Here is a 25,393-nt window from a genome sequence, read left to right as displayed (position 1 = left end):
TTATTTGTCAGACGTTGGATTACCGTTGGAATCACATTACACAGCACTGTAATGAGAGTTCCCTGATTGCATTAGCCTAAACCTAACCTTAGAGTTATCTTTCATACCATAGACTTAAATAATGATATATGATTATAAAATATAATTATACATGTATATATAATATATAATACATAACTATATAATTATATATTACATACTCAAAGCTTAGTATGAACAATACAGAGAGTAGCCTATAGGCTTTATTTCCCCCATGTATGTGAATTCTATTGGTCCTTATAACAATGTAGGGTATAGGATAGCATGTTAATTTTAGGTCAACAAAACAAAAAAGACGATCAAATGATACTATTGTCATGGTGTAATACCATATAAATATCAGAATACATATAATATCCTTATAACACTTTCTTCTTCGATAATTCCATGCTATGGCTAGGCTAAAGGCAAATATTGGCTTTTTGTATGAATACCTAACGAAACACTTTTTAATATCCAATGATCTGATGATTTGGTCTGAGTTTTGACTAAAGGAAATATGACACCTGTACTATAGCTTTCATTTTGCTCCACTGATAAAGCGCAGTGCATAATGCTAAGTTGAGTGGAATCCTACTTCCACTTAAGTGACATTTTCACTTAGTCTCCCATTGATTTGTCTCTTAGTGGAATAGCAATTCAGGTGTACTGCAAGATTGATTGAAGGATATGGTTGCAAATCTATGTACCTAATGGCAGCATGTTCATCCTAAAGGCCTAACACAGGTCATGCAAATACCGCTTCTGATATAATGCTGCTTTTCCTGCAACTTTTCTAGGTCGAACTAGAGGGGATCCCATACAAACACAGAGAGAGATATGTTTGAACACACACACACACACACACACACACACACACACGCACACACACACGCACACGCACGCGCACACGCACGCGCATTCAGACACACACTTACACATTTTCTTAAAACAGTGTTACTAGTACAGGTACGTACACAAGCTCTAAACTGACCAACACATCTTTTAACAAGGGGGATTCATTCTGTCCATCTTTCATCTTCAGCTCTTCCTTAGCCTTGGATAAAGGGGCGGTGAAGCATCATGGCGATCTGATTGGTTGATTGGAGAGGTGTTGCTAGCGTCTCTGTGTAATATGGTTTGTGTTAGTGGAACTGGGGGAGGCGGGAGGAGGAGGGGGGTCGAGATGGTTGGAGTGCCAGGGGTCTAAGTGCAAAGGTCAGAGGTGTAGACCTCACACTTTTTTAGGGGGAGGAGCCAGCTTGATGATCTCGTCTTCAGAGGGTTGGCGAATGATATCTGAGGAGAGAGAAAGAGAAAGAAAAAAGAGTAAAGTCTCAGTAAAAGTTGAATGTTTTTTGTCAGAGGGAATGCGTGTGAGCTTGTCACCTTTGTATTTCTTGGCGGAGGGGATGCGTGTGAGCTTGGTGTCGATCTCGTCGTCCTCAGAGATCTTGAGTACGGTGGTGCGATACTCAATGACCCGGGTCAGCAGGTCTGGTCGTCGTGATATCTCAAAGATGTGCTCGATGTACGACAGGTTATCTATAAGACGGGCAACATAGGGTGATCATTTTTGAGGTGCAAAACAGCAAAGATCTGTGCAAGAATACAAATTGTAATATGAAAGTGATTTCATTTGAAACGTTTCTTAAACGTGCGTTATAAGATCTTCGCTCGTTTGCGCCATGAAACGACCCTCCATCCCTCCCTCTCCTCCGTCCCCTTCCTCTCTCTCTGCATCTCTCACACTGTGCCAGTTTGTCATTCCTCTCCTGGTCACTCTCCACTCCTAGAGCCCTATAAAATCCGTGTTGCGGAGAACGTTGACGGAATCCCATTTACACGGAATTCAACAATGTTCCAAAATGTATTGACCTCAGTAGGAACTCAACTACATGTATTGAACTTATTTGAAAATGTGTGAATTTACCCAAGTAAATCATAAGACATGAACAACATGCATCGGTGGTTCGTACTTTCCTGCAACTTTCTGAAACGGCACAGGAACGCCGAAGTCTGTGTGTATGTGTGCGGTGCACGCATATACTTTGTGTAGCCGCTAGCAATGATGATGCTAATGATAACATCTTCTGGTAGAGATGAAAAGGTTCCCCAAAAACCTTCTCAATTAAACTACAATTTAGCCTATCTGGCAGAATGATATCGTGATTATTTGCATCAATCCTGTGGCCATTTGTTTTGCAAACTCTGCAATCAGGTGAACACTACAGAAACATCGCTAACAAAACTACGGTCTCTGGCTGGTGTGCACATGAATTAAAGGGTAACCACACCCCAAAATCTAAATTCCTTCGATTTTTCCCAGACCTCAAAAGTGGTCTCCTGATGTGGTTTAAGCATTGTTGTGGAGTTCGGGAAAATTTTGGGGAAAAAACTAAACGGAATCAGGCAAAAAAGACAACAGATTTTATAGGGCCCTACACTCCCCTCCATCTCTCCCTCCCTCTCTCCCTTCCTCCTCCTCCCTTCCCTTCCCAAATGTTGAAAAAAACTCTCCCTCTCTCACCCTGTGCCAGCTTTTCGTTTTTCTCCAGGTAGTTGAACCACTCCTTGGAGGAGGTGATTGTGTTGCTCTGGTCTTCTGTGATGTCCTCCTTGCAGGCTGACTTGAGTTGGTCCAAGTCCTCGTTGGTGATGTTCTCAGACAGGTCACTGAGCAAAGAACTGTACTCCGACATGGTCTGAGGGAGGGAGGGCAGGAAGGGAGGGCAGAAGGGAGGGCAGGAAGGGAAAGAGAGAAGAGAGAGAGCTGTTAGCTAATTTTGAAACAGTGAACCTTAAACACATACTTTGCATCAAAGTATGAGCGTGTGGCTACCTTTCTTTAGTGTGTCAATTTTCTTTTCTCTAGACATTACCCCTAACCACTGTCCTACAGTCAGTTGTATTTCCAACTCCCTAATGGTTACAGTTTGGGTTGTGTAATCTGATCCTACATCTGTGGTTAGGGGAAACATCTCTCTAGAGAGGAAGAGAGAAAAAGAGAGAGCAGGGGGAGCAACAGAGAAAGAGAGCGAGATAGATAGAGAGAGAGAGAGAGAGCGAGATAGATATACAGATAGAGAGAGAGAAATAGAAAGATGAGAGCGAATGGGAGATAGAGAATAGAAGAGTAAGATAGAATGGGGAGCACAGAAGCAGTCCTTCTATTCTATTGGATCTCTCCGGTAAAGTCAGGGAACTCTGTAGATGGGAGGCTGGAACGTGGCTATACTTACTACTAAGCCACACAAACATCAATACACATCAATACACTGTATGCGTCCGGGACTGTTAATATGACAATATTTAGCTGTTGAGTGACACTGTGGTGCCGATGTGACAATGCACCTGATAAGATTATCCTCTTTGTGAAAGAATGTATTTGATGTGGGTGACTGAGTTTTGAGTAACAGTGTGACAGTAACTGAGTGTTTTTCAGGTGTTTCCTGTGTGTGTGTGTGTGTGTGTGTGTACTGTATGTGTGTGTGTGTGCTCTTGTACAATGGCATCTACCTACAATAAAAGGTAACGCACACAGCACACACATACAGCTGTCTTGCCTTGAAAAGGAGAAGAAGAATTCTTGGTGGATCTCTCCGAATGCGACTTGTGTGTGTGCATGTGTGTATTAGAGGAGGCTGGTGGGAGGAGCTATAGGAGGACGGTCCCATTGTAATGGCTGGACTAGAATAAATGGAACGGTATCAAACACATCAAACATATGGAAACCAGAGGTTTGACTCCATTCCATCAATTCCATTCCAGCCATTACAATGAGCCTGTCCTCCTATAGCTCCTCCCACCAGCTCCACTGATGTGTATGTATGATTAACAAGGCTCAGGGATGACCTAAATACTAGAGGTGTCATACTCTCTTCTACCAGGAGAGGGCAGTGATCCATATACAGACCCAATGGTACACCTAACAGTACGCCCAATGGTGTGTGTGTGTGTGTGCGCGCATCAATGGATGTCTTCTCCCTCCCTTAGTCATCTTTCTCCTGACAGACACTGTTACGCGGTCAGTTTGTGTCATTTTCCCTTAAATGGTGAAGGTTATGATAGGGTGTGGGTGAAATGAACCTAGATCTGTGACTAAGGGAGAGCAATAAAACAACAGTGTGTTTTACTGGCCCTGCCGCCCCCCCCGCACCCCACCCCTCCAGCCACACATAGTCATTTCCTTAAATGTCACATTCATCTCCCCTCAATTCAAAACAGTTTTCAGTCAACAAAGAGAGAGTGTTGCGTGGGATAATACACTCCTAGCGCCGGGTGAATGGAAAATGGAATGCAGTGCAGGTGTGTGTGTGTATTTGTTCAGATGAGTGTGAGTGCGTGCGTCAATCTGTCTGTCTGTCTGTCTGTCTGTCTGTCTGTCTGTCTGCCTGTCTGTCTGTCTGTCTGTCTGTCTGTCTGTCTGTCTGTCTCTGTCTGTCTGTCTGTCTGTCTGTCTGTCTGTGTGGCCCTCTCTCCCTTTCCCTGTAACCCTAAAGGGTCTCTCTATTGCAACACAATAAACCAGCCCTGCTTTTGTGTGTGTGGAGAAATACAACACGAGACGATGATCTATTCTATTCCTTTCTAGTCTATTTCTCTCCCCTTATCTCTCTCTTTTTCTCCCCGTCTCACTCGCTCTCTCGACTCTTCATCTCTCTCTCTCTCCATGCCTCCTACCTCCCTCTCCCTCTTTCTTAACCCCCCCCCGTTCTCTAGGATGAGGCTGACACTGCTTCCACACATAGTAGGGCCACTGTCTACCTCACATTCTCATGAACACAAACATGCTTTTGTCTGCTGCTCTCTGTCTCTCTACTCTCCCTCCACCCCTCCCTCCCTCCTCTATCCAGTGTGTGGAGGGTGAATGGGGGAGAGACGTCTGCTGGTCTCTTCTGTCTCTCTACTATCTCCCTCTCTCGCTCACTCCCTCCACCCCTCTATCCAGTGTAAGGAGGGTGGAGAGGGGGGACAAGGACGCCAGCCTAGCCCAGAGCCCCTCTCCCCCGTGAGTAAACTCCTAAATCTACCCCTGGCAGCCATCTGGCCTAGCCCAAGCAAAACGGGTTCCAACAGTATTCAAAGTAATTTCAAACACTGCATCTGTGCTTCATTGAGCTTAACTGGCTTCATGGACCAAGAGAATAGTTTCAAATCTGTAATCCCCGCCCATCTGACACTAGGCAGGCTAGAGCAAAGTTATTGGAGTTTTAAATAGTATTTGAACCAGTTCTGGCTGCTCTAGAGCCTAGACACCATATAGACTGTTCAGTTGACTAGAGAGCAATGCCACTGTGCTATTATCCACCTCGCAACAAGACCTACTGTTCTCACACATACAGTTGAAGTCGGAAGTTTACTACACCTTAGCCAAATACATTTAAACTCAGTTTTTCACAATTCCTGACATTTAATCCTAGTAACAATTCCTGTCTTAGGTCAGTTAGGATCACCACTTTATTTTAGGAATGTGAAATGTCAGAATATAGTAGAGAGAATGATTTATTTCAGGCTTTTATTTCTTTCATCAACCATTCCCAGTGGGTCAGAAGTTTACATTACCACTCAATTAGTATTTGGTAGCATTGCTTTAAATTGTTTAACTTTTCAATTAGTATTTGGTAGCATTGCCTTTAAATTGTTTAACTTGGGTCAAACGTTTCGGGTAGCCTTCCACCAGCTTCCCACAAAAAGTTGGGTTCATTTTGGCCCATTCCTCCTGACAGAGCTGGTGTAACTGTGTCAGGTTTGTAGCCTCCTTGCTCACACACGCTTTTTTCAGTTCTTCCCACATATTTTCTATAAGATTGAGGTCAGGGCTTTGTGATGGCCACTCCAATACCTTGACTTTGTTGTCTTCAAGCCATTTTGCCACAACTTTGGAAGTATGCTTGGGGTCAATTGTTTGCATTTGGAAGACCCATTTGCGACCAAGCTTTAACTTCCTAACTGATGTCTTGAGATGTTGCTTCCAAATATCCACATCACTTTCCCTCCCTCATGATGGCATCTTATTGTGGAAGTGCACCAGTCCCTCCTCTGCAGCAAAGCACCCCCACAACATTGATGCTTGCCACCCCGTTGCTTTCACGGTTGGAATGGTGCTCTTCGGCTTGCAAGCCTCCCCCTTTTTCCTCCAAACATAACAATGGTCATTCTGGCCAAACAGTTCTATTTTTGTTTCATCAGACCAGAGGACATTTCTCCAAAAAGTACGATCTTTGTCCCCATGTGCAGTTGCAAACCGTAGTCTGGCTATTTTTTAATGGCGGTTTTGGAGCAGTGGCTTCTTCCTTGCTGAGCGGCCTTTCAGGTTATGTCGATATAGGAGGACTCGTTTTACTGTGGATATAGATACGTTTGTACCGGTTTCCTCCAGAATCTTCACAAGGTCCTTTGCTGTTGTTCTGGGATAGATTTGCACATTTCGCACCAAAGTGCAATCATCTCTAGGAGAAAGAACACGTCTCCTTCCTGAGCGGTATGACGGCTGCGTGGTCCCATGGTGTTTATACTTGCATACTATTGTTTGTACAGATGAACGTGGTAYCTTCAGGCGTTTGGAAAAAGGATGAACCAGACTTGTGGAGGTCTACAATTTTTTTTCTGAGGTCTTGGCTGATTTCTTCTGATTTTCCCATCATGTCAAGCAAGGAGGCACTGAGTTTGAAGGTAGGCCTTGAAATACATCCACAGGTACACCTACAATTGACTCAAATGATTAGCCTATCAGAAGATTCTAAAGCCATGACATGATTTTCTGAAATTTTCCAAGCTGTTTAAAGGCACAGTCAACTTAGTGTATGTAAACTTCTGACCCACTGGAATTGTCATACAGTGAATAATAAGTGAAATAATCTGTCTGTAAACAATTGTTGGAAAAATTACTTGTGTCATGCACAAAGTAGATGCCAAAACTATAGTTTGTTAACAAGAATTTTGTGGAGTGGTTGAAAACGAGTTTTAATGACTCCAACCTAAGTGTATGTAAACTTCCGACTTCACCTGTACACGTGTGCACGCACACAGGCAGGCACGCAGACACACACACACACAGGCACACATACAATTGTCATGGAGCTAAAGGAAACAGCGGCCAAACTATGAGGGTAAAAACATGCCTCACACACCTGTTGAACCATATTTCTCACTGTGAGCCATGCAAGAGGGGGCAAAGTGAGAGCGATTGAGTATTCTCCTCTCTCTCACGGTCCCCCTTTCTCTTTCTCTCTGACTCCCCTCCCCCCTCGCTCTCTCACTCTCTCCCTTTCTTTCGCCCTCTCTCTCTCTCTAGCGCCATCACTCTATTGCAATAGCTACTCAACCTTTGGATGCCTGTTCTCTATTGCTGGGTGAGTGAGGGGTGTGCTCGTCAAATAGAGCTAAGGGACCTGTATGGTCCGTTTGTGTGTGTGAGTTTGTGTGTGTGTCTGAGTGGGGGGCATGTCACTGTCTGGCTAAACAGGCGGCACCATACACACCGACACAGACACTACACTGTTGTAAGAATAATTACCAACCTCCCCTTTATTGCCCACACACACCACTACTACTACCACCACTACCCAAACTCCATTCACTCTTCACACTGCTCAAGTTGCCATGGAGACCAGGCCCTGCTTTGTCTTTCAGCCCGGAGACTGTTACCTAGCGACCAGGGAAAGTTCCACTCTACCCCAGAAGCTCCTGGTGCGAGAGAGTGAGAAAGGGCTAGCGGGATAGAGAGAGAGAAGGAGAAGGAGAGAAAGAGTAGAGAGTAGAGTGTTGAGCTTTTGAATGTGACAACATGGTGCCAATGTGACTATGGCGACAACGTCTGACTAATGTCAACACAGACACACAGACACACACACTAACACACAGGCTCACTGTTCGACAGCTCCGTGACGAATATATTTTGTGTGTGTGTGTGGGGGGGGGCTTTTGAACCATGTGCCTCAAAGCTTGACCAGGCTAAAATGGCAAAAATGCGATCTTTATATGTAACCATGACAACCACGTTACTGTGAGCTGCAAAAATCACTCTGACCGGGATTTAGGAAGGGAATAAAACACCTCCATTTCTCTCTCTCGCTCTCTCTACCGCTATCCCTCCCTCTCAATCGACCTGTGTTCTCCTTTTCTCTAATCTGCCTCTCTCTCTCACGCTCTCTTTACCCCCGCTTCCTCTGTTATGTGTTGCTCTCTGTCTGCCTCTCTCTCCCCCTCTCACTATTTTGCCCCTATTTTGTTTCATAGGGCATGATGACATGGCTCCCTCCCTCCCTCCTCCCCTCTCACTTTCAGTATCTCTATGCCTGCTTTGTTGTCTCTCTATCAGCCGTTCTCTTGAATCTCTCACTCACTATTAAACCCCACTTCTCCGATAACTTTTCTAAACTCAATCCCTCCATGCCAGCCCCACTTTTCCTCTCGACTACAGTATTACAGTCATCTCGTAAAAATGATTGGCATCCTTGATAAAGATGAGTAAAAAATTGTGTCTCAAATAGATAATATAAATTCTGAGCTATATTGTATGCTCAAAAAACCTGGACAGTTCTATTATTTTATACTTATACAATTGTTTAGAGAAAGAGATTTTGTTGAACAAGTAATCGTTTTTATCTCAAAATGATAGGTGTCAAAAGGATTGGCACCGCTGTTTTCAATACTTTGTGCAACCTCCCTTTGCGAGGATAATGGCACTTAGCCTTTTCACAGTATATCATGTTTTTGAGATTGGAGATCACACTGGGAGGAATCTTAGACCATTCTGGCATACAAAATATTTCCAGATCCTTGATATCCTTCAGTGTACGCATACGGACCCCAGGTTTTCAATGGGTTCAAGTCCGGAGATCTTTGTGGATTTTGATGTGTGCTTGGGGTCATTGTCTTGCTGGAAGATCCACTTGAGGCCAAGTTTCAGCCTCCTGGCAGAGGCAACCAGGTTTTCAGCTAAAATGTCCTGGTAATGGGTAAAGTCCATGATGCCATTGACCTTAACAAGTGCCCCAGGACCAATGCAAGCGAAACAGCCCCGTAACATCAATGATTCATCACCATATGTTACAGTAGTTATGAGGTCCTTTTCTGCATATGCATCGTTCTTTAAATGCCAAACCCACCACTGGTTTGCGTGACCATAGAGCCCTATTTTTGTCTCATCACTCCAGGTGTTTACATTTGTTGTTGCGCTTAACAGGCTTTATCCCCCTAGCAACTCTTCCAAAGAGCCTATTGGAATGGAGGTGGCGTCTAATTGTAGTTTTGGAATCTTGGTGACCCCAAGATGCCACCAAGTTCTGTTATTCTCCAACTGTGGCCCTTGAATTTTTACTTGCCTCTCGAACCATCTTCCTCAGTATACGTGGGACAAGATACAAATGCGTCCTTTACCAGGCACGTTTACCACTGTTCCAGTGGTTTTAAACATCTTAATTACTGCACTCATAGCGGTATCTTTTTTTTGTTGACGTTTTTTTTTAACCGATTGTCTGATTTATGAAAATCCACAAACATTTGTCTCTTTTCGTCTGTGAATTCCTTGCCTTTCACAATGGTGATGGATGACAAATGGATTTTACATGCGTATTACCTCATTTTATATCCCAGTGAAACAGGAAGCCATGGAAGGCCACAATACAGTTCCTTAAAGCGGCAATCAGCAGTAGAAACAATAATTAAGCATCCTACCCGCCCCATTTCAGTAAAAAGTTGAGGGATGGGGCTGGAAAAATGTAACCACTCTCAACTAAATTTTATAGAGCTATGGGTGCAAGGACTGACCATCCAGGATATTACTATTATAGGTTTAACCATGTTTTGAGGCTATATATATATTTATACACTTACTTTGTTTACAAACATTTTAGTTCAACAACCTTATACAGTGCATTTGGAAAGTATTCAGACCACTTGACTTTTTCCACATTTTGTTACGTTACAGCCTTATTCTAAAATGGATGAAATCGTTTCCCCCCCCTCATCAATCAACACACAATACCACAGAATGACAAAGCAAAAACAGTTTTGACATTTTGGCACATTTATTAAATATATGTTTTGGTACCCTTCTCCAGATCTGTGCCTCGACACAATCCTGTCCTTGAGATGTTTCAGTTTGTGTGTAGATTGATGAGGGAGGAAAAAACAAGTGAATCCATTTTAGAATAAGCATGTAAACGTAACAAATTGTGGAAAATGTCATGGGGTCTGAATACTTTCTGAATGCACTGTACACAGTCATGTAACACTGGTCATTTTAATCATGTTTACATACAGTGGGGAGAACAAGTATTTGATACACTGCCGATTTTGCAGGTTTTCCTACTTACAAAGCATGTAGAGGTCTGTCATTTTTATCATAGGTACACTTCAACTGTGAGGAGACGGAATCTAAAACAAAAATCACGAAAATCACATTGTATATTTTTAAGTAATTAATTTGCATTTATTGCATGACATAAGTATTTGATACATCAGAAAAGCAGAACTTAATATGGTACAGAAACCTTTGTTTGCAATTACAGAGATCATAGGTTTCCTGTAGTTCTGACCAGGTTTGCACACACTGCAGCAGGGCCCACTCCTCCATACAGACCTTCTCCAGATCCTTCAGGTTTCGGGGCTGTCGCTGGGCAATACGGACTTCACGTCCCTCCAAAGATTTTCTATTGGGTTCAGGTCTGGAGACTGGCTAGGCCACTCCAGGACCTTGAGATGCTTCTTACGGAGCCACTCCTTAGTTGCCCTGGCTGTGTGTTTCGGGTCATTGTCATGCTGGAAGACCCAGCCACGACCCATCTTCCATGCTCTTACTGAGGGAAGGAGGTTGTTGGCCAAGATCTCGCGATACATGGCCCCATCCATCCTCCCTCAATACGGTTGCAGTCGTCCTGTCCCCTTTGCAGAAAAGCATCCCCAAAGAATGATGTTTCCACTCCATGCTTCACGGTTGGGATGGTGTTCTTGGGTCGTACTCATCCTTCTTCTTCCTCCAAACACGGCGAGTGGAGTTTAGACCAAAAAGCTCTATTTTTGTTCATCAGACCACATGACCTTCTCCCATTCCTCCTCTGGATCATCCAGATGGTCATTGGCAAACTTCAGACGGGCCTGGACATGCGCTGGCTTGAGCAGGAGGAACTTGCGTGCGCTGCAGGATTTTTATCCATGACGGCGTAGTGTGTTTCTAATGTTTTCTGTGAGACTGTGGTCTCAGCTCTCTCAGGTCATTGACCAGGTCCTGCCGTGTAGTTCTGGGCTGATACCTCACCTTCCTCATGATCATTGATGCCCCATGAGGTGAGATCTTGCATGGATCCCCAGACCGAGGGTGATTGACCGTCATCTTGAACTTCTTCCATTTTCTAATAATTGCGCCAACAGTTGTTGCCTTCTCACCAAGCTGCTTGCCTATGTTCCTGTAGCCCATCCCAGCTTTGTGCAGGTCTACAATTTTCCCTGATGTCCTTACACAGCTCTCTGGTCTTGGCCATTGTGGAGAGGTTGGAGTCTGTTTGATTGAATGTGTTTTGACAGGTGTCTTTTATACAGGTAACGAGTTCAAACAGGTGCAGTTAATACAGGTAATGAGTGGAGAACAGGAGAGCTTCTTAAAGAAAAACTAACAGGTCTGTGAGAGCCGGAATTCTTACTGGTTGGTAGGTGATCAAATACTTATGTCATGCAAAAAATTCAAATTAATTACTTAAAAATCATACAATGTGATTTTCTGGATTTTTGTTTTAGAATCCGTCTCTCACAGTTGAAGTGTACCTATTATAAAAATTACAGACCTCTACATGCTTTGTAAGTAGGAAAACCTGCAAAATCGGCAGTGTATCAAATACTTGTTCTCCCCACTGTACCTTTTAACCCACTTTATATGTATATAATGTATTCTAGTCAAGGCCTATCCTATTTAACTATTGCTGTACATATACCATTCTACCCTATGTATTACACTAAATACAGTACTAGTCAAAAGTTTGGACACCTAGTCATTCCAGGGTTTTTCTTTATTTTGACTATTTTCTACATTGTAGAATAATAGTGAATACATCAAAACTATGAAATAACACATATGGAATCATGTAGTAACCAAAAAAGTGTTAAGAAAATCTAAATATAATTTATATTTGAGATTCTTCAAAGTAGCCACCCTTTGCCTTGAGGACAGCTTTGCACACTCTTGGCATTCTCTCAACCAGCTTCACCTGGAAAGCTTCCGATGAAGTGGATGCTAAGCTACAGGACTGTTTCGCTAGCACAGACTGGAATGTTCAGGGATTCATCGGATAACATTGAGGAGTTTACCACATCAGTCACCGGCTTCATTAATAAGTGCTTCAATGATGTTGTCCCCACAGTGACCATACGTACATATCCCAACCAGAAGCCATGGATTGCAACATCCGCACTGAGTTAACGGGTCGTGTCATACTGCGGCACACCTTGCGTGCTGCCGCAGCATTCTGTGGCACGTCATTTACTTGTCAGCCATTTTTTCTGTTACTGCAAGTTATTGCTAGTTTGACCACCAGAGGGCATCCTTGAGAAGCCTTGATAGTTTTCCGTATTGGCATTACCAGAGAATTTAAAACCTCTTTTTGTAATAACATAGTATTTGGGAGTGATTTTAAGAAATTTGGCTTAATTAATTTAATTAATATTATGGTGTTTATATTCAGAGAAAAACGAAAAACAAAACCCTCTGGGTTTCCGTTAGGATGGAATGGAAAATATGGCTCTGTACAACGTGACGGTTGGGAGTAGGCTACAGGATTGGAGGATTCTAAATTGTTTGCCTTTATTAGACAACTTTGTTCCAATATTTCTGTAAATCAGTGATATTTATTCCCATAGTAATTCATTATGGATCCATACCTAAATCAACATCTGCATTTTGAGTATTTTTTGTCATTATTTTATTAACGAAATGGGTTTATTTGTTTTATTAGGCTACTGTGCAGTCTACAATACATACTGTAGTAAAACATGGGAAAGTGCCTAATTCCTTACATAAGGGAGAGCAGGCCATGTCTATACTACAGAATGCAGGGCACGCAGGAGACCGGTGTTATTTCATAGTTGTGACGTCTTCACTATTATTCTACAATGTCGAAAATAGTAAAAATAAAGAAAAATCCTGGAATGAGTAGGTGTGTCCAAACTTTTGACTGGTACTTGCTTAATTAATTAGATTAATATTATGTTTTTTCTATTCCAAGAAAAACGAAAAACCCTGGGTTTCCATTCAGATGGAACGGAAAATATGGCGCTGTACGTGGCGGTCGGCAGTACAGCACTGGGCTATTTAGCTCAAGAATCCCCGCAGGGCACGAGGAAGGAGTAGGCTGTCCTTGTAAATAAGAATTTGTTCTTAACGGACTTGCCTAGTTAAATAAAGGTTACACTAAGAGCATAACATTTCTGAACCCTATTTTTCTAATTCTAGTCTAACCAATACCCAAATGGAGATTAAGTGAAAATAAAAATCTCATTGATTTGTCAAGACCAGTCCCCATGCTTGCCTCAGAGTAGAGCAAAACAGTGCTAAAATAGTTGTAGGCTTTTGCTTCTAACTTTTATATGCTCTTTTTTTATATGCCATCAAGATGTTTTGGCAAGAGAAATTGACGATACAACAAATACATTGATCATCTCAGCAAGGTTTTACCTGTGATCGTGGAGCTGGGTGGAAGTGTGACTAAAATGTAGTTTATATAAACATCTGCATTTTGAATGTCTTTTTTCTAGTTATTTTATTAACGAAAGCATAAAGACGTTGATGAAGAAATACTGTACTGCTGTTTTGAGTTAGAAATGTAACACTTCAGAGTACTTAAGCATCGAATACATTTCAAGTTGAGGGATTTTCACAACAGTAGCCAGGTTATAAAAAGTCTATTGTTCTGCTGTTTTCAAAATGCCTCCAGTTGTTCATCACTACTGTAAATAAAAACACAGCATCTTGTTTACATTCTTTATTGTGTCACAATAAAGACGTTTGGGATTTACAAATGTGCACTTTTAATTATTAGTTATATTGTTTTAGTTGGAACGTGCAGACTTTTTTCTGTAAATGATTGTTTTATGTAGGATGCTACATTTTTGACCAGTTGCAATTGTAAGTAGGCCTAATAAAAAAAATCCTAATTTTATTAGGCTGTTAAGCCTCATAACCTACCTCAGCCAGTTAAGTTATTTTATATAGGTCTAGGCTCCGAAGAAATAGACTCAAATTAAGCCCTCTTGTTGTTTGTAAAGTCAAATTAAAATGAAGATTATTGTTGAAATTAATTGCTCGACTGGTGTAGGTTTTCTCCATCTGTTGGTGTGCAACACTTGCATAACAAGTTAGCTATATTTTCAGCACCAGCCACTGTTCACCTCCTATTGATTGCGCTGCGGTTTCCGCCAGTTGTTTTTTAAATTGAACCTTTATTTAACTAGGCAAGTCAGGTAAGAACAAATTCTTATTTACAATGAAGCCCTACCCCGGCCAAACCCGGATGACGCTGGGCCAATTGAGCGCTGCCCTATGGCACTCCCAATCACAGTCGGATGTGATACAGCCTGAATTCGAACCAGGGACTGTAGTAAAGCCTTTTGCACCGAGATGCAGTGCCTTAGACCGCTGCACCACAATATATATATACTATATACAGTATATATATTTTTCAGAACATTAACCGTGTGTAGGTAGATACGTGTGTAGGTAGATGTGGAAAGATAGATACAAATATTTCTTGCCAAGTCTGAGGAACACTGAGGGGGGAGGGGGTCTCACACCTAGCTCAAGTGTGGAGGGTCACATAGCTCAATTGGGGGGTTCACACCTAGCTCGCTATTAGACCATTCTTTATTAAAGGATGAATAGTCCTATTGTTCAGCTAATGAGCCATCCTGCTATCGCTTGTGAAAACTAATATTATACTTTTTCCCCTTTTCCACATGTTAAACGATTCCAATTGATAAAGTGTTTTTAGCCACAATCCGCCCCAACCCCCATTAATACATTTGGGTACAGTCGATAGCGTGCTGGACTCGGGCTAGAGGGTTGAGGTTCGAAACCTGCTCCCTGCTTGTTTCATTACATTATTATGCCTGGTCTCAGAGCAAATAGCCTGGATTGTTACTCCCGTCTCGTTCCTCTCTCTCTTCCACGTGTCATTCAGCACACTTGTGGGTGCTGGCAGAAGAACTGTTTTTTTATTCTGTATATATGAAACTACAAATCAGCCTTTACTTAAATCATTGTTTCAGTTATTGCATAGTTACAATGTGTAATCATTGACTGGTCCCAGGAGCAGGTGGTAAACACTGTTGAAGTGTATAATTGTTAACTACGTATATACATGCAGACACAGCATCATTCAAATAATGGAGTTTATACACCTGTATTGGATATGAACTGGGAAAAAACTTGCTAAGTAGCGATTTTCGTAAATTACTTTATGACAAAGAAATATGCGCAATCGTTTGTCTCTACATTACTAACATTAATATAATATAATATATTATATATAATATAATATAATATAATATATATATATATATATATATATATATATACAGTGAGAAACAAGTATTTGATACACTGCCGATTTGCAGTTTTCCTACTTACAAAGCATGTATGAGGCTGTCATTTTTACATAGGTACACTTCAACTATAGAGACGGAATCTAAAACAAAAATCCAGAAAATACCATTGTATGATTTTAAGTATAATTGCATTTAATTGCATGACATAATATTTGATACATAGAAAAGCAGAACTTAATATTTGGTACAGAAACCTTTGTTTGCATTACAGAATCATACGTTTCCTGTTAGTTCTTGACTAGGTTTGCACACACTGCAGCAGGGATTTTGGCCACTCCTCCCTACAGATCTTCTCCAGATCCTTCAGGTTTCGGGGCTGTCGCTGGCAAACGGACTTTCAGCTCCCTCCAAAGATTTTCTATTGTTCAGGTCTGGAGACTGGCTAGCCACTCCAGGACCTTGAATGCTTCTTACGGAGCCACTCCTTAGTTGCCATGCTGTGTGCTTCGTGTCGTGTCATGCTGAAGACCCGCCACGACCCATCTTTCAACTGCCTTACGAGAAGGAGGTTGTTGCGCCAAATCTCGCGATACATGGCCCCACCATTCCTCCCCTCAATTACGGATGCAGCCGTCCTGTCCCCCCTTTGCAGAAAAGCATCCCCAAAGAATGATCGTTCCTCCCCCCATTACTTCACGCGTGGATCGGATGTCTGGGGTTGTACTCATACTTCCTTCGTTCCGTCCAAACACGCGAGTGGATTAGACACAAAAAGCTCTATATTTGTTCTCATCAGACCCACATGTGACCCTTCTCCCATTCCCCTCTGGGATCATCCCAGATGGTCTATTGGCAACCTTCGATACGGGCCTGGACATGCACTGCTTTAAAGCAGGGGATACCTTGCGGTGCGACTGCAGGATTTTAACGATCCATGACGGCGTAAGTGTATAATGTTCTTCTTGAGGACTGGTCGTCCCCACCTCTCTTCAGGTCATGTGACCAAGTCCTTGCGTGTGTATCGAGTCTGATTCCCTCACCTTCTGATGATACATGATGCCCCACGAAGGTGAAAATCCTTGCATGGAGCCCCAGACCGAGGATCTTGACTCCGTCATCTTAGAACTTTCCTTCCATTTTAATTAGCGCCCGAAACCATGTTTTTCCTTCTCACCAACCAACTGCTGCTCCTATTGTCCCTGTAGCCCATCCCAGCCTTGTTGGCAGCGTCAAACAATGTTATCCCGAGTCCTATCACAGCTCTCTGTCTCTATTCCGTGAGATTGAATCTGTTTATTAGTTGTGGACAGTGTCTTTTATACAGTAACGACTCAACACAGTCAGTACATACAGTAATGATGAGAGCACAGAGGCTTCTTAAAGAAAAACTAACAAGTCTGTAGACCGAATCTATAACTGGTCTGGTAGGTGATCAAATACTTATGTCATGCAATAAAATGCAAATTAATTATTTAAAAATCATACAATGTGATTTTCTGGATTTTTGTTTTAGATTCCGTCTCTCACAGTTGAAGTGTACCTATGATAAAAATGACAGACCTCTACATGCTTTGTAAGTAGGAAAACCTGCAAAATCGGCAGTGTATCAAATACTTGTTCTCCCCACTGTATATACATATTCCTCTCAATTGTAAATGTTTTGCTTGACTCGTTATGACGTTTTAACTACTTACCTTTGCTTCCCCCGTAATGTTTTGTCAGCCATCTTTGCTGAAGAAAGTCACCAGGGAGCGGTGGCCCGCGTCAAATTCGTCATTGGAATCACTCGGTATGATTGGTCATACAAAAACCTTGGGACCCAAATGCATAATGAGGGCTCTAACTCCCCGTTGTGGTGGTCTGGAGCAATGAAGTCGTGACGCTGGGTGTCCCGCGGTGTAAGCTCACAACTTTTAAAGGAGGAACCACTGTACCAGACAAGCTAAATTCCTTCTCTACTGGCTTTGAGGCAAGCAACACTGAAACATGCATGAGAGTACCAGCTGTTCTGGACGACTGTGTGATCTCGCTCTCCATAGCCAATGTGAGTGAGAACTTTAAGCAGGTTAACATTCACAAGGTCGCGGGGCCAGACGTATTACCAGGATGTGTACTCAGATCAAGCGTTGACCAGCTGGCAAGTGTCTTCACTGACATTTTCAACCTCTCCCTGACCCAGTCTGTAATACATACATGTTTCAAGCAGAACACCATAGTCCCTGTGTCCAAGAACGCCAAGGTATCCTGTTTAAATGACTATCTGTAGCCTTGAAATGCTTTGAAAGGTTGGTCATGGCTCACATCAACACCATCATCCCAGACACACTGGAGCAACTCCAATTCACATACTGCCCCAACAGATCCACAGATGATGCAATCTCTATTGCACTCCACACTGCCCTCTCTCACCTGGGCAAGAGAAACACCTATGTGAGAATGCTGTTCATTGACTATAGCTCAGTGTTCAACACCATATTTTTCCTCCAAGCTCATCACTAAGCTCAGGACCGTAGGACTGAACACCTCCCTCTGCAGCTGAATCCTGGACATCCTGACGGGCCACCCCCAGGTGGTGAGGGTAGGCAACAACACATCCGCCATGCTGACTCTCAACACGCGGGTCCCTCAGGGGTGTGTGCTTAGTACCCGCCTGTACTCCCTGTTAACTAACGACTTCGTGGCCTCGCACAACGGCAACATCATCATTAAGTTTGCTGACGACATGACGTACTTGGCCTGATAACAGACGACGATGAGAGTTAAATAAAGGATAAATAAAAAAATATTTAAAAAATATTTGGCATGGGCCCTCAGATCCTCAAAAAGTTCTACAGCTGCACCATTGAGAGAATCTGGCTGCATCACCGCTTAGTACGGCAACTGCTTGGCATCCGACTGCATGGCCCTACAGAGGGTAATACGTATGGCCCAGTACATATCTGGGGCCGAGCTCCCTGCCATTCAGGACCTCTTTAGCAGGCAGTGTCAGAGGAAGGCCCTAAAGATTGTCAAAGACTACAGCCACCCAAGTCATAGACTGTTTTCTCTGCTACCGCACAGCAAGCGGTACCGATGCACCAAGTCTGGAACCAACAGGACGCTAAACACCCCTAAGCCATAAGGCTGCTAAATAGTTAGTCCGGTAGCTATTGGTTAACTATTTAACTATCTGCATTGACCCTTTTTACACTAACTATTTTGACTCATCTCATACGCTGCTGCTACTGTTTATTATCTATCTTGTTGCCTAGTCACGTTATACCTACGTACATATCTACCTCAATTACTTCGTACCCTTGCACATCCACTCGGTACTGGTACCCCGTGTATTTATAGCTAAGTTATTGTTACTCATTGTGTATTTATTCCCTGTGTTATTATTTTTTAAATATTATTCCTCTTTTCTTTTCTCTATATTGTTGGGAAGGGCCCCGTAAGTAAGCATTTCACTGTAAGTCTACACCTGTTGTTTACGAAGCATGTGACAAATACAATTTGATTTGAATTAAGCATAGCATTGTCATATGAATGCATGCATGTGCCTACCCGCACACCAAATTAAGATGCGATCTCACCACAGGTGAAACACCACCATTCAGGGCACGCCATCCCCCTCTCCTATCCTCCTTTCCTCTCTTTCTCCACACTTCTTTTTTAAATCTCTCCCACATCTATAGCCTCTGACACTCTCTACCTCCCTCACATTCTCCCTGCCTTCCAACCGCCTCTACTCTACTCCTCTCCTCCTTTCCTCCACTCCTACTCTGATCATCCCTCCGCTCCCTCCCTCCCTCCCTCCCTCCCTGCCTTTCAACTGCCTTCCTGCTCAGCGACAGAATTTAAAAGCTCCATCCAACCAGTCTTTAAAACCAATATGTTCCCCTTCCCTCCAAACCCATTTCCCCTACAGTGGGACTGTGTTCGGGGAATAAAGAAGGCGATAGGGAGAGAGAGAGAGAGCATTTGGCCATGCCAACTGCCGTGTAACCACTGAGCCAGTGTGTGTGCTGTCAGCTAGCATCAGTGTAAAAAGATTGTCGGCCGCAGGACGGGCATGCGTGGAGAAAAGAGAGGGATGAGAGAGAAAGAGACAAAGAGAGAGAGAGAGGGAGGAGTGAGAGAGACACACACAGAGAGAGAAAGAGAGCGAGAGGGGAGAGAGGAGAAAAGGAAGAGGGAGAAGAGACAGCTAAAGAAAAGAGAGAGACTGGTCCCCCCTGAGTGTAAATACCGGCCAGCACATAGGCATGGGTAGAAGAGAGGAAGAGGGAGTTGAGGAGAAAGAGAGAGAGGCTGAAAGGAGAGAGAGTGAACACTAATCTGGAGAGAGACGAAGCACAGCAAAGTGCCCGGGAATGTAGGCCACTGGCCCATTTCCTCATTCAAGGGAAATAATTGGCTATGTATGTATATTTATATGTGTGTGTGTGTATAAATAGTTGTCTTATTTTTTAATATGTACAGTACATCCTTTATTGTAACTATGATGGAGAAATTACAAGATTATGTTATAATGCTGTTATTGCATGAAATGGTTGTTTTATTCAACAGAATAAGGGGTTGTTAGAACGCTCATCTGTGTGTGTTCTACTGAGGATGGGCCTTTGGAAGATTTACGATGTCTTTGAGTGATACCGCATTCCAGAGCATGAGTTAATGTTTCTGTTCTATAAGGTACCAGGGAGAGATGAACCCAGGGGTCTCTACACAAAGAGAACTGTTTTTACAACCAGCAGATACTGTCTGCTGTATCTTTCATACAATTCTTAACCTTGGGACCCATTCCATACATCTGTTGTTTGTCATGTAGCCTGAAGGGGGTGTATGTTGGCTATAAGAGACCTTTGTACTTTTGTCTCAGGGCTCTCAACGAATCATCTGGGTGTGATTCGTTGACCAGCCATCATTAACTTAGAGCACTCAATCGATTCACTTTATATGTGTGTGTTTGTGTCCCTTATATGTGTCCCTTATTAATAAGTGAATAAATATTTAGTTTAAGTATAACTCTGACTTGTGTGCTAAGTTTGTCTCTCCTCATTTGATAGTAAAGAAATTAACCACCACATAATTATTATGTTTTTCTCTCACTACCTCCTACTGTGTCTCTCTTTTTCTCTCTCTACCCCCTTCTGTCTAGGTATCTCTTCTCTCTCTCTAACTTTCCTTTTTCTCTCCCCCCCTCTCGCTGTCTCTGTCCTCTTCACCGTTTCCTTTCCTTGACCCTTTCTGTTCCTTCCTCCTTCCTCTCCCCTTCATAACATTGTCTGGTGATGTGATCTTTGTATCGTACACACAAACAAAAGGAAACACAAAGGATGCGTCCCAAATGGCACCCTATTCCCTTTATAGACCAGCATCAAAAGTAGTGCCCTAAGTAGGGAATGGGGTGCCACTTGAGACGCAGGCAAAGACAGCTGGCCTTCTGATAATCTAACCTCCCATAGGGCCTTGACAATGTCTAAATGTGCCTTTCCTCTCTGAACAGAATGAGAGTGAGGGCACGCGCACGCACACACGCAGACACTTTGCAACAAAGTTATACGATTAGAAGTAATCAACCGCCTCTCTCTCCCCTGTGAGTTATACCATTCTTCCAAAGGAGAAGATAAAATGTGTGTGTGTGTGTGTGTGTGTATGCAGTGCTCCATTTGTGTGTGTGTGTGTCTGTGTCTGTGTGTGTGTGTGTGTGTGTGTGTGTGTGTGTGTGTGTGTGTGAGTTACATAAATTGGGAGGCCTCCACTGCTGCTCTTTGAAGAGTGAGTTTCTGGAGAACGCCCCATCTGGTATTAGCTACTGCTGCTGCATTCCACACCAGTGTCTCAGTGGAGAAACACACACACACTCACCAGCAAAGGCTGCCGAGGGGAGGATGACTTATAATAATGGCTGGAACAGACCAAATGGAATGGCAACAAACACATGGAAACCACATGTTTGATGTACAGTCGTGGCCAAAAGTTTTGAGAATGACGCAAATATTAATTTTCACAAAGTCTGCTGCCTCAGTTTGTATGATGGCAATTTGGATATACTCCAGAATGTTATGAAGAGTGATCAGATGAATTGCAATTAATTGCAAAGTCCCTCTTTGCCATGCAAATGAACTGAATCCCCCAAAAAACATTTCCACTGCATTTCAGCCCTGCCACAAAAGGACCAGCTGACATCATGTCAGTGATTCTCTTGTTAACACAGGTGTGAGTGTTGATGAGGACAAGGCTGGAGATCACTCTGTCATGCTGATTGAGTTTGAATAACAGACTGGAAGCTTCAAAAGGAGGGTGGTGCTTAGAATCATTGTTCTTCCTCTGTCAACCATGGTTACCTGCAAGGAAACACGTGCCGTCATCATTACTTTGCACAAAAGGGCTTCACAGGCAAGGATATTGCTGCCAGTAAGATTGCACCTAAATCAACCATTTACCGGATCATCAAGAACTTCAAGGAGAGCGTTGAGAAGAAGGCTTCAGGGCGCCCAAGAAAGTCCAGCAAGCGCCAGGACTGTCTCCTTAAGTTGATTCAGCTGCAGGATCGGGGCACCACCAGTACAGGGATTGGACTGCTGAGGACTGGGGTAAAGTCACTTTCTCTGATGAATCCCCTTTCCGATTGTTTGGGGAATCCGGAAAAAAGCTTGCCCGGAGAAGACAAGGTGAGCGCTACCATCAGTCCTGTGTCATGCCAACAGTAAATCATCCTGAGACCATTCATGTGTGGGGTTGCTTCTCAGCCAAGGGAGTGGGCTCACTCACAATTTTGCCTAAGAACACAGCCATGAATAAAGAATGGTACCAACACATCCTCCGAGAGCATCTTCTCCCAGCCATCCAGGAACAGTTTGGTGACGAACAATGCCTTTTCCAGCATGATGGAGCACCTTGCCATAAGGCCAGTGATAACTAAGTGGCTCGGGGAACAAAACATCGATATTTTGGGTCCATGGCCAGGAAACTCCCCAGACCTTAATCCCATTGAGAACTTGTGGTCAATCCTCAAGGTGGACAAACAAAAACCCACAAATTCTGACAAACTCCAAGCATTGATTATGCAAGAATGGGCTGCCTTCAGTCAGGATGTGGCCCCGAAGTTAATTGACAGCATGCCAGGGTGGATTGCAGAGGTCTTGAAAAAGAACGGTCAACACTGCAAATATTGACTCTTTGCATCAACTTCATGAAATTATCAATAAAATCCTTTGACACTTATGAAATGCTTGTAATTATACTTCAGTATTCCATAGTAACATCTGACAAAAATATCTAAAGACACTGAAGCAGTAAACTTTGTGGAAATTAATATTTGTGTTATTCTGAAAACTTTTGGCCACGACTGTATTTGATACCATTCCACCTATTCCGCTCCAGCCATTACCTGAGCCCGTCCTCCCAATTTAAGGTGCCACCAACCTTCTGTGACACACACACACACAACACACACACACACACACACACACACACAACACACACACACACACACACACACACACACACACACACACACTATAAACACAAGACGCACACACACATGATCAACCTAATTACTAACAGACACTTCAACCCAGTAGTCAGCACAGTATCTCAGAATCGTCAATCTCAATTCATGGTCTATCTACAGCACCAGTCAAAAGTTTGGACACACCTACTCATTCAAGGGTTTTTCTTTATTTTTTATATTTTCTACATTGTAGAATAACAGTGAAGACATAATAACACATATGTAATCATGTAGTAACCAAAAAAGTGATAAACAAATCAACATTTATTTTATATTTGAGATTCTTCAAAGTAGCCACCCTTTGCCTTGAGGACAGCTTTGCACACTCTTGGCATTCTCTCAACCAGCTTCATGAGGTAGTCACCTGGAATGCAGTTCAATTAACAGGTGTGCCTTGTTAAAATGTAATTTGTGGAATTTCTTTCCTTAATGCGTTTGAGCCAATCAGTTGTGTTGTGACAAGGTAGGGGTGGTATACAGAAGATAGCCCTATTTCATAAAAGTCCATATTATGGCAAGAACAGCTCAAATTAGCGAAGAGAAATGACAGTCCATCATTACTTTAGGACATGAAGGTCAGTCAGTCCGAAAAATGTCAAGAACTTTGAAAGTATCTTCAAGTGCAGTCGCAAAAACCATCAATCGCTATGATGAAACTGGCTCTCGTGAGGACCGCCACAGGAAAAGAAGACCCAGAGTTACCAGCCTCAGAAATCGGCAATTAGCTGCACCTCAGATTGCAGCCCAAATAAGTAACAGACACATCTCAAAATCAACTGTTCAGAGGAGACTGCGTGAATCAGGCCTTCATGATCGAAATGCTGCAAAGAAACCACCACTAAAGGACACCAATTATAAGAAGAGACTTGCTTGGACCAAAAATCACGAGCAATGCACATTAGACCGGTGGAAATCGGTCCTTTCGTCTGATGAGTCCAAATGTGAGATTTCTGGTTCCTACCGCGGTGTCTTTGTGAGACACAGAGTAGGTGAACGGATGATTTCCGCATGTGTGGTTCCCACTGTGAAGCATGGATGAGGCGGTGTGATGTGTGGGGATGCTTTGCTGGTGACACTGTCGGTGATATATTTAGAATTCAAGGCACACTTAACCAGCATGGCTACCACAGCATTCTGCAGCGATATGTCATCCCATCTGGTTTGCGCTTAGTGGGACTATCATTTGTTTTTCAACAAGACAATGACCTTACACACCAGGCTGTGTAAGGTCTATTTGACCAAGAAGGAGAGTGATGGAGTGCTGCATCAGATGACCTGCCATCAGCAATCACCAGACCTCAACCCAATTGAGATGGTTTGGGATGAGTTGGACCGCAGAGTGAAGGAAAGCAGCCAACAAGTGCTCAGCATATGTGGGAACTCCTTCAAACCTGTTGGGAAAGCATTCCAGGTGACTACCTCCTAAAGCTGGTTGAGAGAATGCAAAGAGTGTGCAACGCTGTCATCAAGGCAACACTTTTTTGGTTACTACATGATTCCATATGTGTTATTTCATAGTTTTGATGTCTTCACTATTATTCTACAATGTAGAAAATATTAAAAATAAAGAAAAACCCTTGAATGAGTAGGTGTGTCCAAACTTTTGACTGGAACTGTATATTTCTGAATCCATACAGACTATCCACAGCAGGATGTGTAAGACTGTGAGCAAAGTGTCTGTGTATGTGTGTGTGTGTGTGTGTGTGTGTGTCTGTGGGTGGGTGTGTGGGTGTGTCGGGCATACTGATGCCCACGGCCGGCTGGCACAGCAGAGCGGTAGCTGTTGTATAAGACAAGGGATCAAAGGTCAAACAGAAACCATGGGAGAAATCCAACAAAATAGCTTTCTCCTCACACACGCACACACAGAGATGGGAGGGAGTAAGAGGGAGAGAGAAAGCGAGAGAGGAAGGGAGAGGCAGAGGATGAGAGAACAATTTAAATCGGAGGAGGCTGGTGGGAGGAGCTATAGGAGGACAGGCTCATTGTAATGGCTGCAATGGATATTTGGAACGGAGTCAAACATGTGGTTTCCAGATGTGTGATGTGTTTGATACCGTCCTCCAATAGCTCCTCCCACCAGCCTCCTCTGATGTACTTCGCATGCAGTAGTACACCAACACACAGTGCTGTGTTTCCTTCCTTTTGCAGATAACTACCCCTCTGAGTACAACAATGAGATCCTTGTCATCCCTCTCTTTCCTTCCTCATTTCCTTCCTTTAGCCCGCCTGTCCCCTCCCCCTCCCTCCTTCCTTTCCTTACTCCTATAACCTCTTTGTAACTCCCACCACCTTTCTCTTCTTTCTCCGCCCTCTCTTTCTCTCTCACCCTCTCTCCAT

At 43.2% G+C, this 25,393-nt stretch overlaps 1 protein-coding gene across 1 annotated transcript in view; it reads right to left on the bottom strand.

Moving 5' to 3' along the window:
• Positions 1-866: 866 nt before the first annotated feature.
• The window catches only part of LOC112068855 (astrocytic phosphoprotein PEA-15), a 53,073-nt gene continuing 28,546 nt past the window's right edge, over positions 867-25,393 (bottom strand). Inside the window, exons 2-4 of the mRNA XM_024136074.2 lie at positions 2,549-2,723; positions 1,408-1,563; positions 867-1,317 (exon numbers count right to left, since the gene is read on the bottom strand). Coding sequence (XP_023991842.1) covers positions 1,253-1,317; positions 1,408-1,563; positions 2,549-2,720 — 393 coding nt within the window. The 5' untranslated portion in view covers positions 2,721-2,723 and the 3' untranslated portion in view covers positions 867-1,252. The remainder of the gene's footprint in view (positions 1,318-1,407; positions 1,564-2,548; positions 2,724-25,393) is intronic.

The sequence above is a fragment of the Salvelinus sp. IW2-2015 genome, unplaced genomic scaffold, assembly GCF_002910315.2.
Source record: "Salvelinus sp. IW2-2015 unplaced genomic scaffold, ASM291031v2 Un_scaffold775, whole genome shotgun sequence".
Taxonomy (NCBI): Eukaryota; Metazoa; Chordata; class Actinopteri; order Salmoniformes; family Salmonidae; genus Salvelinus; species Salvelinus sp. IW2-2015.
The sequence above is the reverse complement of the archived record's forward strand: the minus strand, read 5'-3'. Positions and strand labels throughout refer to the sequence as shown.